General features: G+C 31.9%; 1 protein-coding gene across 8 annotated transcripts in view; it reads right to left on the bottom strand.

Annotated features, from left to right (window-relative positions):
- LCORL (ligand dependent nuclear receptor corepressor like) overlaps positions 1 to 15,793 on the bottom strand; it is a 128,109-nt gene that overhangs the window by 24,719 nt on the left and 87,597 nt on the right. For 6 of the 8 annotated variants that reach the window (XM_045182952.3, XM_045182954.3, XM_053923099.1 and 3 more), the window contains one exon: positions 7,440 to 7,533. In XM_045182952.3, the coding sequence (XP_045038887.2) occupies positions 7,440 to 7,533 (94 nt within the window). Of the gene's footprint in view, positions 1 to 1,939; positions 6,104 to 7,439; positions 7,534 to 15,793 lie in introns of those variants that run through there. The other 2 variants (XM_024573881.3, XM_053923104.2) reach the window with 2 other exon arrangements.

The following is a 15,793-nucleotide window of genomic DNA, read 5'->3' as shown; positions in this document are numbered from 1 at the left end:
ATTTCATATAAATAATAACAAAATGTCTGTTCTAAGATTAAGCTGTAGGCATTTTAACCTAATAAAAATAAAAATTTTAAGATATTAAAAAAATTGAAATCTATTTTTAATTGATTTAAAATACTAAAGTAATTACATTGAAACTAAAGGCATTACTTACCTAATTATTTAATTTCAAATGCTGGAAAATGTCCACTGCAGAAACTAATATATATATCTAACTTTAACTAAGACTCAGTATTACTTAGCAACCAATGTCGTCTACAGATTTTTTTTTAATCCGGCTACCAGCAGTAAGAAGAATAAAATATATAAAAGAATTCTGTTTCAGAAAAGCATCCATTTAAATTAAACATATCACCAAACTCTGTACATGAAAACAGCCTCCCACACCTGACTTCTTATGTTTGTTGTTATTGCTAGAAGCTCCTGGTTTGTAGAATTTAGGGTTGGAATTGGGATATGGTGATTATGAATTGCTATAGAAGAATGAATTTTATTTAATAAAAGGTTATGTTCATGTATATTAAAAATTAATGAATTCTTTTAAAATGAAAAGCGGGATTGATTTTATTTTGTTTGCTAAAAATGGCTTAATTGGTTTCACAGATAAGTATGCAACATTTTATTTACATTTTATAAAAAGTTATTTGAATAGAAAAAATACCAAGCAAATTTTGAACATTAGATAAAAATTTTTCTAGTAAAAAAATAAATTTACTAGATTTAACTAATATTTCACTAAAACTAGCATGTGATTAGATATAAAGTAGTCATCAAAGTGAGAAGAGATAGGAAATTACAATAAAGTTCACTGCCACCTCTAGACAGATGAAGATATGACATGACCCAGTAACATTTTCTTTCTGAAAATAAATATAAATTTTATCATGGTTGTGGTGTAAAATGATGGAACTAACTCCCAAGATTCAATATTAGATCATTCAAAAAATATACACAGGGAACAAAGGCAAGAGGAAAAAATGTTAACTATCAATTATAAAGATATAAATAAAATTATGCTATTTTTCAGCAAATTAAAAATTATAATTTTCACTTAAGCAGAAGAACCACTCCCACCCCCCCAAAAATTTCTGATAAACAGACTTCAAAAGTTTCTTTAGAGTTGTTGTATGGCCTATTAAACACATATGTGACTAAATAGTTAAAGATTTTTAAACTCTCAGAAAAATACTTTGCACTGTATTTGAAAGATTAATTTGCTTTCACAACAGTTCCTGAAATGCTCAAATGCTCTTTTCTGTTAGTAAAATCAAGTAAAACAGATAAATAATATAAATTAAGGACTCATGTTAACTATTCTGAAAACCACAAGATTTTTATCTCTCTCTTCTAACACTGTAAGGAGATCTGTATTTTAAGAGTTTCTCACTCAGTTTATTACTTCTAATAATGAAACTCCAAAAAATACCATAGTGGTCAGTAATTTCCATCTAATGCTATATGAAGAATAGCTTAATAAAGTTCCTAATTAGATATTCAGATATTGGATTAGATTCAGATACTTGATAATGAGGTTCTCAAATTATAAAACTCCATAATATGTTTACCTGGCTTCAAATTCTTCCTTTGCCATATTTCCTGCATGTTAAAATCTCAAGGGAAAATGTATTACATGAAACCTAATATGAATAACAGTTGAAAACTCATAAGTCTCCAATCTAGAATTTATTCCCAAGTGATTAAAGGTTCTAAAATTGTATTTTTCATAGCTTCCTTTGTTTTAATGCTAAAAAATTTTCTAACCTTTTCCTGTTTGACTTATAAACCAAAACATCCTGCCAATTCTTGTTTGTTACTATCCATTTTCCCATTACAAATTTTGTTAATTGAAATAGTTTTGGAGAAAGTCCATTTCTAATATTTAATCTTAATAAAACTGCTTCCTAGAATGAATTAAAGAAGTCAGTGTAGCCAGTTTTTTCTTTGCTTTTGTTTTTTCTCTTTTACTGAATGAGTAAATCAATCACACACCAACAGTGTTGTAAATTTAAGTGCAAAAGCATTGAAGTGCTTTACTACAAATTACAACCTAGAAACACGTTAACTGAACAATTAAAATTCATACAATCAGATTTAGATATATAACAACACAAAGTAGGAACAGAATTACAGTACATTTACAACACAAGACAGATACATGAATTCATTAGAAAATATTGTAATAAATAATTCATGAATTATAGTGCAATTGATTTATGCATAAATATAACTAATTGCCTAACAATCAGTTTATATTAACAAAATCTGTCAAAATCAAGGCAGCCACAGAGTTTTACTAAATTACTGCGACAATGAAAATACTGCAATTAAAAAACAAATACAAGTATTTGTACTGTAAACAACTAAAAAAATCAGTCTCACTAAAGTTAGTATACAATTTAATATAAAATTGTCATTAGCTACCAGAAGTGGTTTAAACAGCTTTACTGAGCAGTAGTTTTCTAAAAACAGAGGCACTGTTTTTTTTCTTTTCCTTTTTTTTTAAAATATAAAATACTTGAGGAACATTCAAATAAGTAGAAAGCACATAAGGGTTGCTTTCACCTTCATTAAAAGTCTGCTGAAACTGGATATTTCAGAAAATTGTCAATTGATAAGTAGTAACTGGTAACTAAATTTATAAAGTACTTTGAAAGTTTAACATAAAGAACATCTTAATAGAATCACTGGTGAGAAGGGGAACCCATAAATTTCCCTGCCTTTCCTCGGTCATATAATCAAAAGTTTAACTCAATAATTAGAAACTTTTTTCTTTTAAAAGTTATGGGTTGATCATTACCTATAAACTATCAAAAAATATTTAATTTATTATTTCTGACCAAAAATAAATAATACAAGTACTAAAATGCTGCAAATTAACTATAATATTACCTATAAAACTACTGATCACTGTGAAGTCAATAGCAAAATGATCCCTGATTTTATGAATCCTGTAAAGTTTTTGGTCAGGTCATCTTTTAAATGATATAAAAGAGTTCTGTTAAGTATCCCTTTACTATAAACTTCTCGATCAATTTATTAATGTAAATATAGTGTGAGGAATAAAAAAGCTCAATATAAATATTATGTAATGCATTCAAACCCCCAAATTTTTGCAAGTAAAATTCTATATAAAGAGGTCAATAAAATTGTGTGGAAACATTTACTTTATCTTTAACCTTCAACTTTGTTTTTCAGTGGGGGGAGGGGTAATATATTAAATAATCCAAGTTCTGGCCCTCACAAAATATGGCTTAATTCTTTAAAAAGAAAGATGACCCTGACATCTGCTGTTTTGCAATCTATTATGTATACTTTCTTGGGGGGGAAAAAAAAGCAAGAGGATTCATACCCTACTATGCAGGTAACATTAACAGCTGAAGAGGGTTCAGTATAGATCGAAGAGACCAAATAACTACTTAATTGTTTAGGTTCCCACTCTTCAGTTTCTTTAAACATATGTAAGCAGTTTTTAAATGTAATAGCTGAAAATCTCTTTAGTATTACATCTATATGTGATTATTAGATACACTCAAACACAAGTGTAAAAACACAAGTATTTGACAAGGTGCACTTGTTTTTTTTTAAATTCAGCTTTAAGTATTCCTTTTGGATTTAGGAAAACTGGCTTAGAAAAATGATCCGAACCTGAATTTTAACAGAGAAAAGGGGTACTCAAAGAATTTTGAATATATGAAGCAGATCTCCATTCTTTATATGGAGGCACATGCTTTATAACATTTTACTACTAAAACTGCATTCTCCATAAATCCAACATGGATACTCTGAACCACATTTTAAAACTGCTATATAAAAATTACTTATCTCTCTTATGAGTCTGGTAAAAGTTAAAATGCACTGCCCAACTTCTAACTACCCAATTAGTAGAGAGTTTACATTACTGAAAGTTCAAAACAGCTTCAGTGTTAAATATCTGTAAATCTATTCAAGACCCTGAACAAACTGCAAATTTGGTTATTAGCAAAATGATAATGTTCTGCCCACCAAAATGAAATCTGTAATTCATTTTGATAAACTGAAAATGTTTTGAAATGTCACAGCAGCAAATATATTAAAGTTACACTGAGGTTTTTCAATAGTAGGAGTGTGTCACAATCCTTAAAATTTAAAGTAGTCATAACATCAACTAACCAGCACATTTAAACCAAAATTATCATTCTCAAGTTTTTTCTGTGCACATTATAAACATGCTCTAAGTTGCATTCCAACTTTCTTTTCTAACCTTACACATTAGCTTATTTTTCAAATGAAAAACAAAATTAAATTATTTTAATAATTAAATTTAAATTACTTTTTGTCCTTAGTATTCCATCTTATATTAAAAGATTCTATAGCTGCTGGGGTTAACTATGTGTCAGTTTTTTTTTTAAAAGCATATACCTTATAAACCCCAACATCCTGCTAAATCAACTATTAAATGATAAATATTAAATTTCATTATACATATCATTTAAGGTTTTCTTTTCTATTCCTGGTGGATGCACTTGAGTACATTTCATATTTCATAGAATGCACTGTAGTGTACTAATACTGTATATATTAATTTTTCTTAGCATGGATATAGCTGTCTAAACTTTGTTGTTTGATGTACTTACAATAACTGTAAGTATGTTATGTTAAAATGTTTACAAACTATTAATATCATATTTCCATTATAAGATGGTTCAACTGAATGGCTGGAGTGGTCTTTCACCTATAAAAATGTTTCACTTGACAATTACTCGTTTTCCCACAACGCTTTATGCTATTGACTACTAAAGAAAACCTGAATCTTTTTCACCTATTTATACAAGGATTAAATACAAACTATCAGAATTAAGTAAGCAACTATATAATCTGTCCACAGTGAAAACCCTGAATAAAACTTTTTTCAAAAGGCATGTAAGTGGTTTTTGAACTGTAAAATTTCATGTCTCCTGTCAGAGTGAGCATCTGTAATTCCCACATGTGTGTATATAGACACACAAATACACACCTGTGCACATACACACACGCAAACACACATATGCACACACACATACACACACAAACATTTTCCTAACAAATAATCTACACAGGCTTGCTGCCATTTTTGCAGCTGCCAGTCCCTGAATCTGTCATATTATATAACCCAGTGTCTGCTAATCGGAGTTTCTTCTTCGGAGGAGTCTTCAGTGTTCCAGATCTTTCTTTTACCTTGTATTCTAAAGTGCTGTGAGGTACCCCATAGATTCCTTGTGCTTTGGAAACACTCATTTTTCCACTCATTACCATTGCAATAGCCTCTTCCATTATTTCATGATCATACTGCCGATAACGGCCACGTTTTTTCCTGGGTTGCTTATTATCTTTTCGATCCAATCCATCTTCAGTATTTTCAGAGGTTCCATCAACTGTTCCATTTTTAGAATTAAGACACAAAGGAGAGAGGTCCCCATGTAGAAAATAAGAGTCAACACTTGAGTGAGTTATGGGCCCAGAACATTCTATTTTGTTCTGTTTAGGGAGTATATTTTTCAGTTTTTGGAGAGCTGATCCTTCTAGGACTGGAGAGGTTTTGGAAACTTGATACATAACATCCAGCAGACCAGGACCATCAGGTTGTTTGGAAACAGAACTTACTCGTAGCTGAGGAATTTTTAACTGTACAGTAGGATGTGAAGTTTCATACTGTAGGCTTTCATTTTTTTCTTTAAATTGAGTAACCATTTTCTGTAGAGTTAACTGATGGAGGTAACTGGAAGCTGTTGGGAATTTTAATTCTGAGGTTTCAAGTAGATTGAGTTTACTTTTTTCTGTGCGCTCTGCTTGAGCTCTTGCCCACAAGGCTACTTTTTGCAGCACTGCACAAGTTTCTTTACTGTCTTTATATGAGTAACTATCATTGAAATCTCGAGTTTTGTTTTTAAAAGATGCAGGCTTCCCTGCTGGTAAGGCTTCTAAGTGGAGAAGTAAAGTTTTTTGAGGTATGCCATAAAGTATGCCTGCTTTATTTATGTCCAGTGCTCCAGACTGAATGTCTTTCAAAGCTTTTGAGAGCAAACCATCTGCAAACTCAGCACTTCTTTCCACATAGTCCTCTCTGTTTCTGTGTAGTCTCCTGGATGGATGGAATGAAACGATGGTAAACTGATGTATGAGAGACTCTCACACAGCTATGGAAGGGGAGGGTCCACTCCTTTATTATACTCCTTGCTTAGGTAACATCACTGCTTATACTCTTTTAAGTCTGTGAGATGTAGTAGTTACTCCTTATCAAAGCAAACGCTATAGTCCTGGTAGGACACTGTGTCAATCATACGGTGGCCCCAACAGGCAGACCTTCCAAGAACATAAAATCCTAACTCAGTATTTGTAAAAATACTCTCATGATGTTGCTATTCCTCTGACAGATGCTTGCAGAGCAACGCTTAGAAATTTTACTTGTACAATTAGAGTTCCATTATTAAAAAAATACCCAAATCCTAAAGGAGTTTTTGTTAGTAGAAACGTGACGTTACCGCTAAACAAGTAATAAAAGAGTCAACCCCTTTAAAGGAAATTTGTAGCAGTAAGAATATTTCCAAACACAAACATCCCATATTTCCACAAGACCAATTTTTCTCTAGACAAAAACTTACAATTTGAAACAAGAAATAAGTTGTATTTGGGTAAAATAATTTTAGGTATTATAAATGTTATTTCTACTTCAAATTTATCATTGTAATTTCAGTTTCTCAAACAGAAAGCTTGCTCTATACCTCATGATTCAAATGCTACTACAGCTTTAGTTTAAACAAATTACTACTACACTCTACATCTGAGATTTAAATGTGACAAAAAAGCTTCCTGTATAGTTTGTTAATGGGAAGATGCAAGTTATTTAAAAAATCCCAAAATCCAACAGAACAGCATTTCATACTAATTATCTATAAAATTAATGTAATGACAGATTTCAATCAAAGCATAAAAAGATTTTTTGTGGTGATTATGAGGTATATTAAATAGTTTGCCACCACACCTAAAGCACAATGGGAAAAACATAAACACTATCAGCTAACTGTAAGAATTAGTAAGTATAGTACTTTTAAAATTTATTGTTTAAAAAAATTAAATAGTGAAATTACATATTTCCCTTAAAACTGCCTCCTGAATACTGAATTTAAAATTCCTCTACTTGTCCTGCTTCTCAGTTTATATATTCTATGGTTTAGTTGGTAGTTCATTTTTAGTAACATGAACTAAAGTTTGGTGATTGTTCTGATAACTTTTCTTTAACAGAAAGAATAAAAAAGAAAGAGAAAGGACACATGGAAGGTATGAGAGACAAACACTTATGAGTGACAAAGCTCCTGGAGGAAAACTGTGTATGTCAATCTACTCAGAGCAGTATTAAGAGTTCTCTGCAGAGATAATGTTATATTAATGTTATAGTATATTTCCTAGATATTGCTTACCCAGCCATTGAATTTTCAGAAGTAGGATCGCATATGGATGACTCTTCAGATTTTATGCTGGTTTTCTTTGTAGAGAGATCTAACACTCCATCCCCTATAATTTTTGCAAGAGAAAAAACTTTATATTTGTGACAAATTAAAAGAAACAAACAGGCTATGGCACAAAACCTGTTTAAAAATCAACCCTTAGTCACACTTCTCATTGTCCACAGTGAACAGCCATTTGACTGCTCATCCATAACTGTTTTCTATTCAAGGATGACCACGTGATACTTTGGGAAAGTAGGAATGATGTAAAGTGAGCAAAAGAGAGCATGGAAAATGGTAATAAATAAGAACAATAATTAGCATTTACTAGGACTAGCAATATGTGGAACACATACTTTAGGTAAGCTGTGACTCCATGTGTAACCAATGTGCTTTTAGAAATTACAGTGTAAAAATTTACTATTTTAAGTAACTGAAATGTAGAACAGTTGAGTCATATATCATGGTTATATCTGCGACTGAAGATATAACAACATAACACTTTAGGAATATACCTGTTAAAAAATAATTGCCTAAGTATTTGTCATTAAAATGTAGTTACCTTTTATTACTATTACAGTATTAAATTTACATAAATAAAACTTCTACAATTCAGACTTATTGTTCATTTGACAAACTTTATGATCAAAAAGGATAAAAATAAACTATGAATTTAAAACACATCAGGGTCCTGGCTGGGTAGCTCAGCTGGTTAGAGTGTAATCCTGATACACTAAGGTTGCAGGTTCGATCTACGGTAAGGGCACATAAAAGAATCGACCAATGAATGCATAAATAAGTGGAACAATAAATCAATGTCTGTCTGTCTCTCTCTCTCTCTCCCCCTCTCCTTTCCTTTGTCTCTCTAAAAAAATCAATAAAAAGATAAAACATAGTAAATAATACTGTTATAATACTATCTTTACTGACAGCTAAAAAACTAAAAATTTAAGCTATGAGAAAGGAATCATAAGAAAATATGTTTAAAAATATACTAAAAAATACTACTTTTTAAAAAATCAAGTGGGTTTTACTGTTATCATATAAATCTACTTAACACTTAAGTGCCCTGGTAAGACACAAAAATGAAAAAAATAAGAAAACATCCCACCTATAACCTACTATGTATAATTCAAAATAATTTTGAGTGCTTACTATGTGCAAAGCACTGTAAGTAGTTTGAGAGCAGTAGAAGAAACAGCATACCAAGTACCTATTATGGTGCTTAAGATGTAGTAAGGTAAGTCATACACCACCACCATCACCACCCAATATATTTTTAGACGGATGATTAAGAAAAAACAAAGCAGAGTAAGCTGACTGAGTATGGAGGGTAAGCCAAAGAGGTTGCTATTCTATTGAGTGTTATTGGTAATGGCCTCTTTGACTTGAACAAAGTGTGGGTACCAACCAAGCAGAATACCTGGGGAAAGCTTCTGGAGAAAGTTAGTGCAAAGGCTGTGATATGAAATCATGTTTGGAATGCTTGAGGAACAGCAAAGAGGTCAGGGTGGCTGGAGTAGAGAGTCAGGCTGAGATGAGAAAAACGTTGCAGGAAGTCGTCTTATTGGGCCTTGTAGGCCATGGTAAGAAATCTGAATTTTATTTTGAGAGAGACAGGAAACTATGGCAGAATTCTGATAAGACTGACACAATTTTCATTTGTTTTTAAAGCATCAATCTGCTGTGGGGAGAATGGACTGCAAGCATCTATGGGTGGGAAAGTGCTCTGCTATCTCTCATGGGCGGGCTTTCACACTTTTAGTTAGTTTCCTCTGCCCAGAGACTCCTAGTCCTCTCCTCTTTCTATCCCCACACTCATCCTAATTCTCACCGAATCTTACGCATCATTCAGTCATTCAGGCACAACTTGGACTTGGTTGACCATTATCATTGTAGGTTCCTATTCCTGCAATACTTACCTATACTATTTAGCATGTGGTAGGCTGTATTCCAGTTTTTACATACTTAGCAGCATTAGCAACCTGACTGTAAACTATGTGAAGGCAGAGACCATGTCTGTTTTATTCACTGATGTACCCCAATTGCCTAGAATAGTGCCTGGCACACAATACGTGAACAATAAATATTTGCTGAATAGAATTTTGAAGAGCTGAAAGAAATTCAGTATGGCTACAGGTTAGAATGCCTAGATTAAAAGGAGCCCTGGCCAGGTTGCTCAGTTGGTTGGGATGTCATCCCTTATATCAAAAGGCTGCAGGTTCAATCCCTGGTGGGGCACATAAAAAAGGCAACCGACTGATGTTTCTCTCTCACATTGATGTTGCTCTCTCCCTTCTTCTCTTTCTAAAATCAATAATAAAAAATATCCTTGGGTAAGGATTAAAAATTAAAAATAGTAAAAGGGGAAAATGAACAGGTAAACAAAGTATATGGTACATCATACCTTAAAAAATTATAACTTGAAGTATCTTGCACCAGTTTACCCCTCAAACCCAATTTTATGCTTAGGCTCACACTTCACATGTATCTAACCACTGTAGTTCCTTAACTGTGCTATGTGGTGTCGGGACTCTCAAACTGCACTTCATGACTCCCTCTGCCTAGAATGGTCTTTTTAGCTTTTCAACTTGTCAAACTCACACTCTCTTTAAAGACTGAGATTCCAAGTGGAGGCTGATTACTGTCTCCCGTGAGCCAACAGTGTCCTATAACACTTACGACATTTTCACGCAATTATTGACTTACACATCTTTTTCTTCCATAAGACCAAACTCCTCAAGGTCAGAGGTCTTACCTTTTTCATTTTTACTTCATAAATAGTAGAGTGCTGTAACCTACTGAATTTTAAAGAAAGAAAGGTCTTTTCTCTTACTATCCCATTTCTCTTCTTCAGCAATAAAAATTTTACTACTTCAAGACCTCATAAGACTACCTCCTTCAAAAAATGAATACCTAATCCACATTCAGATTTATTATTCAATTCACTAGTTTTGATTTTGCTCATGTTTCAGGTATTTTGTAGCAGGTCAAACACACTATTAGTGAGTTATTCCTAGTCAATGTTACAGAATGAATTAACTAAAAAGTCTCCAATTCTAAACTCTTCTACACTTTTAATATGGTTGAAGTAAAGTCAATTATTCCACAAACCAGAAATAAGAAGGTACAACAAACCCCTTCTCTCTCCCCTCTACATTAACTATGCAAACTAGGCTATAGCACCCTAGCTAAGGCAATAAAGGCATTCTTGTCCTTTCTGGACCACTCACTGACTGCTGTGTTGAGAGCCACACACAGCCCCAGTTATAGCTAGGATGAGCTTGAGAAGAAGCGTTGTTCCATCTTTAATAGAGCTACGCAAATCAGGATACTCCTGATTCCTTTTCTTTAGGAATACTAAACAGTGACCCAGGGGAGAAATACTTTTATATTTTTTCCCCCTTCTCAAAACCTAGGTTGCTTATGTTAGAAATTTTGCTCCAAAAGTATGTTAACTAAAGAAACACATTAAACTCTGTTAGTGAAAATGGGAATATACTTCTTCAACACATTCTGCCACACAATAAAATTCTTTAATCAATGAACATTTATGTAGTGAATACAAGATACATAGATACACACATAAAAGACTTTTAGATAAATTTTAGTTATGTATAGAAAATCTCACTTTTTTAAAGGAACGTTATCACCTATACTTTTTTGTATTTTGCTGATATGGTAATTCCATTTTCCTTCACAAAGGCTGTAACTCAAGAACTAGAAAAGGGGTAATGAATTACCCCATGACTCTATGAATTAGAACAACAAAAACAAAAAGAAGGGGAGAGACGGCTTGGGAAGAAGGGTTAAGAAAAAGGAATATCAGGAGTGGGAGATGAAAGGCATTTTCTTGCTCCGGTTGATGACTTCTATTTAGCTAAATGGTGACTACATGTATCAGCATCACTCCTTCACAATGGAACTACCACACCGTAACTAGTTTTTTTTGTGTACATATTTCCAAAGTACTAATAAGTAACTTGACGAATAAAAACTAAGCACTTATTATGCTAAATGCTCTAGGGCAGTGATTTTCAACCGGTGTGCCATGGCAAGCCAGTGTGCTTACAAGAATTTTTAAAACATGCAATACCTAACTATTTAGTCAGGGGCACTGACCTCTTTTCTCCTAGGTTGCCAAATTAAAAAAAAAAAAATTACAACAGCGAATGTAACAGTAGCTGTCTGGTGTGAATCGAAATAATATTTATTTTTTTGTCTAACTGACAAAATATGTATTTTTTTGGTGTGCTGCAGAATTTTAGTAATTAGTTTATGTGTGCCATGAGATGAAAAGGGTTGAAAATTGCTGCTCTAGAGCAATACAAAGTAAGCAGAAGAGAGAGAGGGAGGCTTAAATTTATTTACCATTGGTAGATACCTAGGTTGTTTTAGTTTTTTTTGCAACTACAAACAATGCTGAAATAAAAATCCTTCCAAATATTTCCTTGTGTGTAAAAATTTTTCTTGGAAATATTCAGTAGATATTTCCAAATTTCTCATATCCTTGACAAGACCTGGTATTGTTGGAATTTTTAATTTTTGCTAATACGATTAGTAAAAAAAGTAGTAGGATTAAATCAACAACAGTGCATTTAGTATGCATTACATACATTTTTAAAGCACACACAAAATTATTCTGCTTATAGAAACATAAATAGGTATTATTGGTGGCTGCTTCCAAGAATAAATGAAAGGATGAGATAGTTCTGGGTGACAGGAACAAGATTACTACGCTGTACTTTTCTGTGTATTTGAATTATGTCCCTAAAAATAAATACAAATTGTTTCCATTTATTGGTTGTAGATTGGACAAATCACCTTCTCAGTGTCTTTGCCTAATCATTTATTCCAACACAATAACATCTTCCTGCCTGCTACTGTTATTACTCCTTGCCGTAACTGAGTTTTATTTCCATTATAGATCTTATTACTTTGTGAAAATTTTTATTGACTTATCTTTTTTCTGTCTACCCCAGCAGAATATAAGACCCATGAGGGCAGAAACATTTTCTATCATGTTCTTTATTGTTTCCTTTGCACTCAGAAAATGACTGGCATACTACAGCCATAGTAGTGTAACAATTCTTTAAAAAATTTCTACTTAACTCTTACCAAATAGATTAAGGGAAAATAATTCTAAAAATGTTAGGTCATTACAAGGCAGTGCAATAATTAATTTTCATGTTAACACTTAATATTGCATATGTTATTTGAGAAAGTATATTAATATTTTAGGGTATTTTCCAACTGAAATATTTAAAATAAAAAATTTCATTGCTCACAGATCATAAACCCAATGATCAAATCTCATTTTGTCAGAGGCATTTGAAAATAGTGAAGATTTTTAATCCAATAAATCCAGTATGTCATGCATCATACATGCACTGGGGATACAAGCGAACAGACTGTTTCCTGCTCTCAGGCATAGATTACAGTGGGGAAATGAGCATGGAAACAAGAACAATGTAGTCATCAATTTACCATACTGGTGTTCTACTAGGATATTATCACTGGAATTCATGGTAGAAAATGACACCAACAAGGCCAATGAAGTGCTGCTGTCTCGTCTGCCCACATTTGATCTTGTTTGGTATAGGACTGGTAAATTCTTCATGGTTTCGATGATAATGATAAAGGTCCCTAGGGTGCAAATTTATTCTGTGCTTTATAATTAAGGAGAAGTTTTTACCTTGGCCCCAGATTAAAATTGAAAAAAAACTTTTGATGTGCCAATGGTATTTCTACCTGTATTTTTAAGTGTACCAGGACAAAAAAGAGAGTCATTTGTACAAGCAATGCATGACTGACTTCTTACCAGTTTCTGAGGTTCAGAGTATGTGCGCAAATTTGTAGAAATGAAAGTACAAAAAGAAGTATCTCTACATCTTGTGCAAAAGTACAAAAAGAAACACCTTGATAGAAAGTAATACCTTGTTACTAAGTAACACCTAGTAAAAACTTTTAGGACAACTATGTTTTAAGTCAGTTTAGAGTTTGTAAAAGATAGGGCAAGGAAAATGAGAACTCCAGAAGCTGACCTAATGAAGAATTAAACAAGCTAAAAAGATCTGCATTGAAAACAGAGGTTTAGAGACGTAATAGTTTCGACAAGTATTTACAGCACTGGTAAGTAAAAAGAGATAAACTCTCCTATTATTACAGATGGGAAAAAAAAACACGCTGAAGGTTAGCACGAAAAAAAGAAGTCTTGGAGATGATGATAATTTCTACAAATATCTGAAAAACTGTAAAGTAAAATATTGTTGCAGATGAAAATACAAATTAAGAGTAGATATTTTGGAAATATGAGCTGTCAAAATTTTTTTGCAAGTTTATTGTTAATCAGAGGTTGAATTACCATCTCTTATACTAGAGAGTAAAAGTATACTGGAATAGACTGGAAAGGATAACTATATTTCTTTGGTTCTTTGATTAAGCTGTTATCTTATGAGAACTATTTATGCTTATTTTTTTACAGAGTTGCATTTTTCTTACTGGTTGTAGTTTTGTTTTGTTAGGTGAATGGTGCCAGTTTATATCAATTATAAATACTACCTCCCAATTTGAGGCTTAAACTTTCATTCCATTCACACTTTTATAATACTTAAATTTTTTTCAGTATAATCAAAGTTACAAAATTGTTGTATGGATTGATAATTTTGCATCTTAAGAAATTCTTCCTTACTTTGAGTTCATTAAGATATCATTCTAAATCTTTTCAAATTTTTAGTTTTTCTTTTCACCTTTAACCCAGCTGGAATTATTTGGGTGAGTGTTTTGAGGTAGGGATCCATCTATTTTTTTTTTGTTTCATGTGAGTAATCAATTTCCCCCAAACAATTTACTGAATAGGTCATCCTTTCTTAATTTATAACAACATCTTTGTCTTATACCAAGATTCTGTTAATGTTTGGAGAGTTTCTGGACTTTCTAATCTGTTCTACTGATTTTATATATGGCCAATAGCACCCTGCTCTAATTACTGTACTAAGTAAGTCTTCACATGTTTTAGAGCAAGTCCTTCACTGCCTTTGACTTAGTTATTCTTGGCTCTTTAAGTATTGTTCATAAATTTTAGGCTTGGTAAATCATTTTTCACAATAAACCTTATCAAAATTTTGACTGGAATGACACTGAATTTGTAAAATTATATTTTAAATATAAATAAATTATATTTTTAATATAATTTTCAATTATATTAAAAATGAATTGATATCTTTTAGTCTTCCCATTCATTTAAAATATAACCCCTTATTTTGGGAGTCTGCTTTTATGCCCTTTAATAAAGTTTTATAATGTTCTCCATAAGGTCTTAAACAGTTTATTAGTTTAATTCTTAGGTGTTTTAATGTTTTTCCCCCCTACTTATGTTGCTATTATAGATTTTCTCTTTAATGGATTTTCTAATTGAGTGGTTGCTGATATGTAGCAATACATATTGATCTTATGAGTAGTATCTTTTCTGAAGTTTTTCACCAATTCTAAAAGTTTATCTAAATATGCTTTTACATTTTCTATATGCACAATCATATTGCTTATAACGGATGATAATGTGTTCCCACTCTTTCCTTATAACCAATTGCTTAAAATTGTTTATTTTCATATTTCTATTTTCTCATCATGTTATATGAGTCAGGACCTCCCATAAAATATCAAAAATTAGTGATAGTGTATTTTTTTGTCTTCCCCAGTACTTTAAATCATTAGATTATAATATTTCTGGTAGTGAAAATGGTCATACATTCTTTGTTTGATAGGCATCTTATATCAGAAATGTGTCAGCATTTTTAGGATTTTTTTCTGTATCCTAAAGAAGATTTTTCTTCTTTTTTTTGGTAATGTGGAAAAGTATAAAGGTTTTTCAAATGCAAGATCATTCATGCCTCCCTAGTCATTATTTGTCATGTTTTTATACTACATTATTTTCAATTTTCTAATATTTATTTAGACCTTTTGAACTTAGGCTTGTAAGGGTGGTTTGCAACTTTTTTTTCCTTTTGCTATCTTTGGTTTCGGTATAAAAATTATATCAATATTTGATTTCTGTTCTTTAAAATAGTCTGTGTTGACAGGAATTATCTGTTGCTTTAAGGTTATGTGAAGTAACCTATGAAACTATTTGGGGTTGATAATTTTATAGATTTATAGGTTACACTACCCATAAATTATTCATATTACTTGTTATTAGATTATCTATTGGATTTATGCATTATGTCATCTAATTTAAATAAAGTAACACAAAATGAACTGACTTGAATACTGTTAAAAATTTATAGAGTGAGAATAATATGAAAAATGTAAGCAGTAGCTACAAAGGAAGG

The sequence above is a fragment of the Desmodus rotundus genome, chromosome 4 (assembly GCF_022682495.2).
Source record: "Desmodus rotundus isolate HL8 chromosome 4, HLdesRot8A.1, whole genome shotgun sequence".
Classification (NCBI taxonomy): Eukaryota; Metazoa; Chordata; class Mammalia; order Chiroptera; family Phyllostomidae; genus Desmodus; species Desmodus rotundus.
Note: the sequence above shows the minus strand (reverse complement) of the source record. Positions and strands in the feature narration are given on the sequence as shown.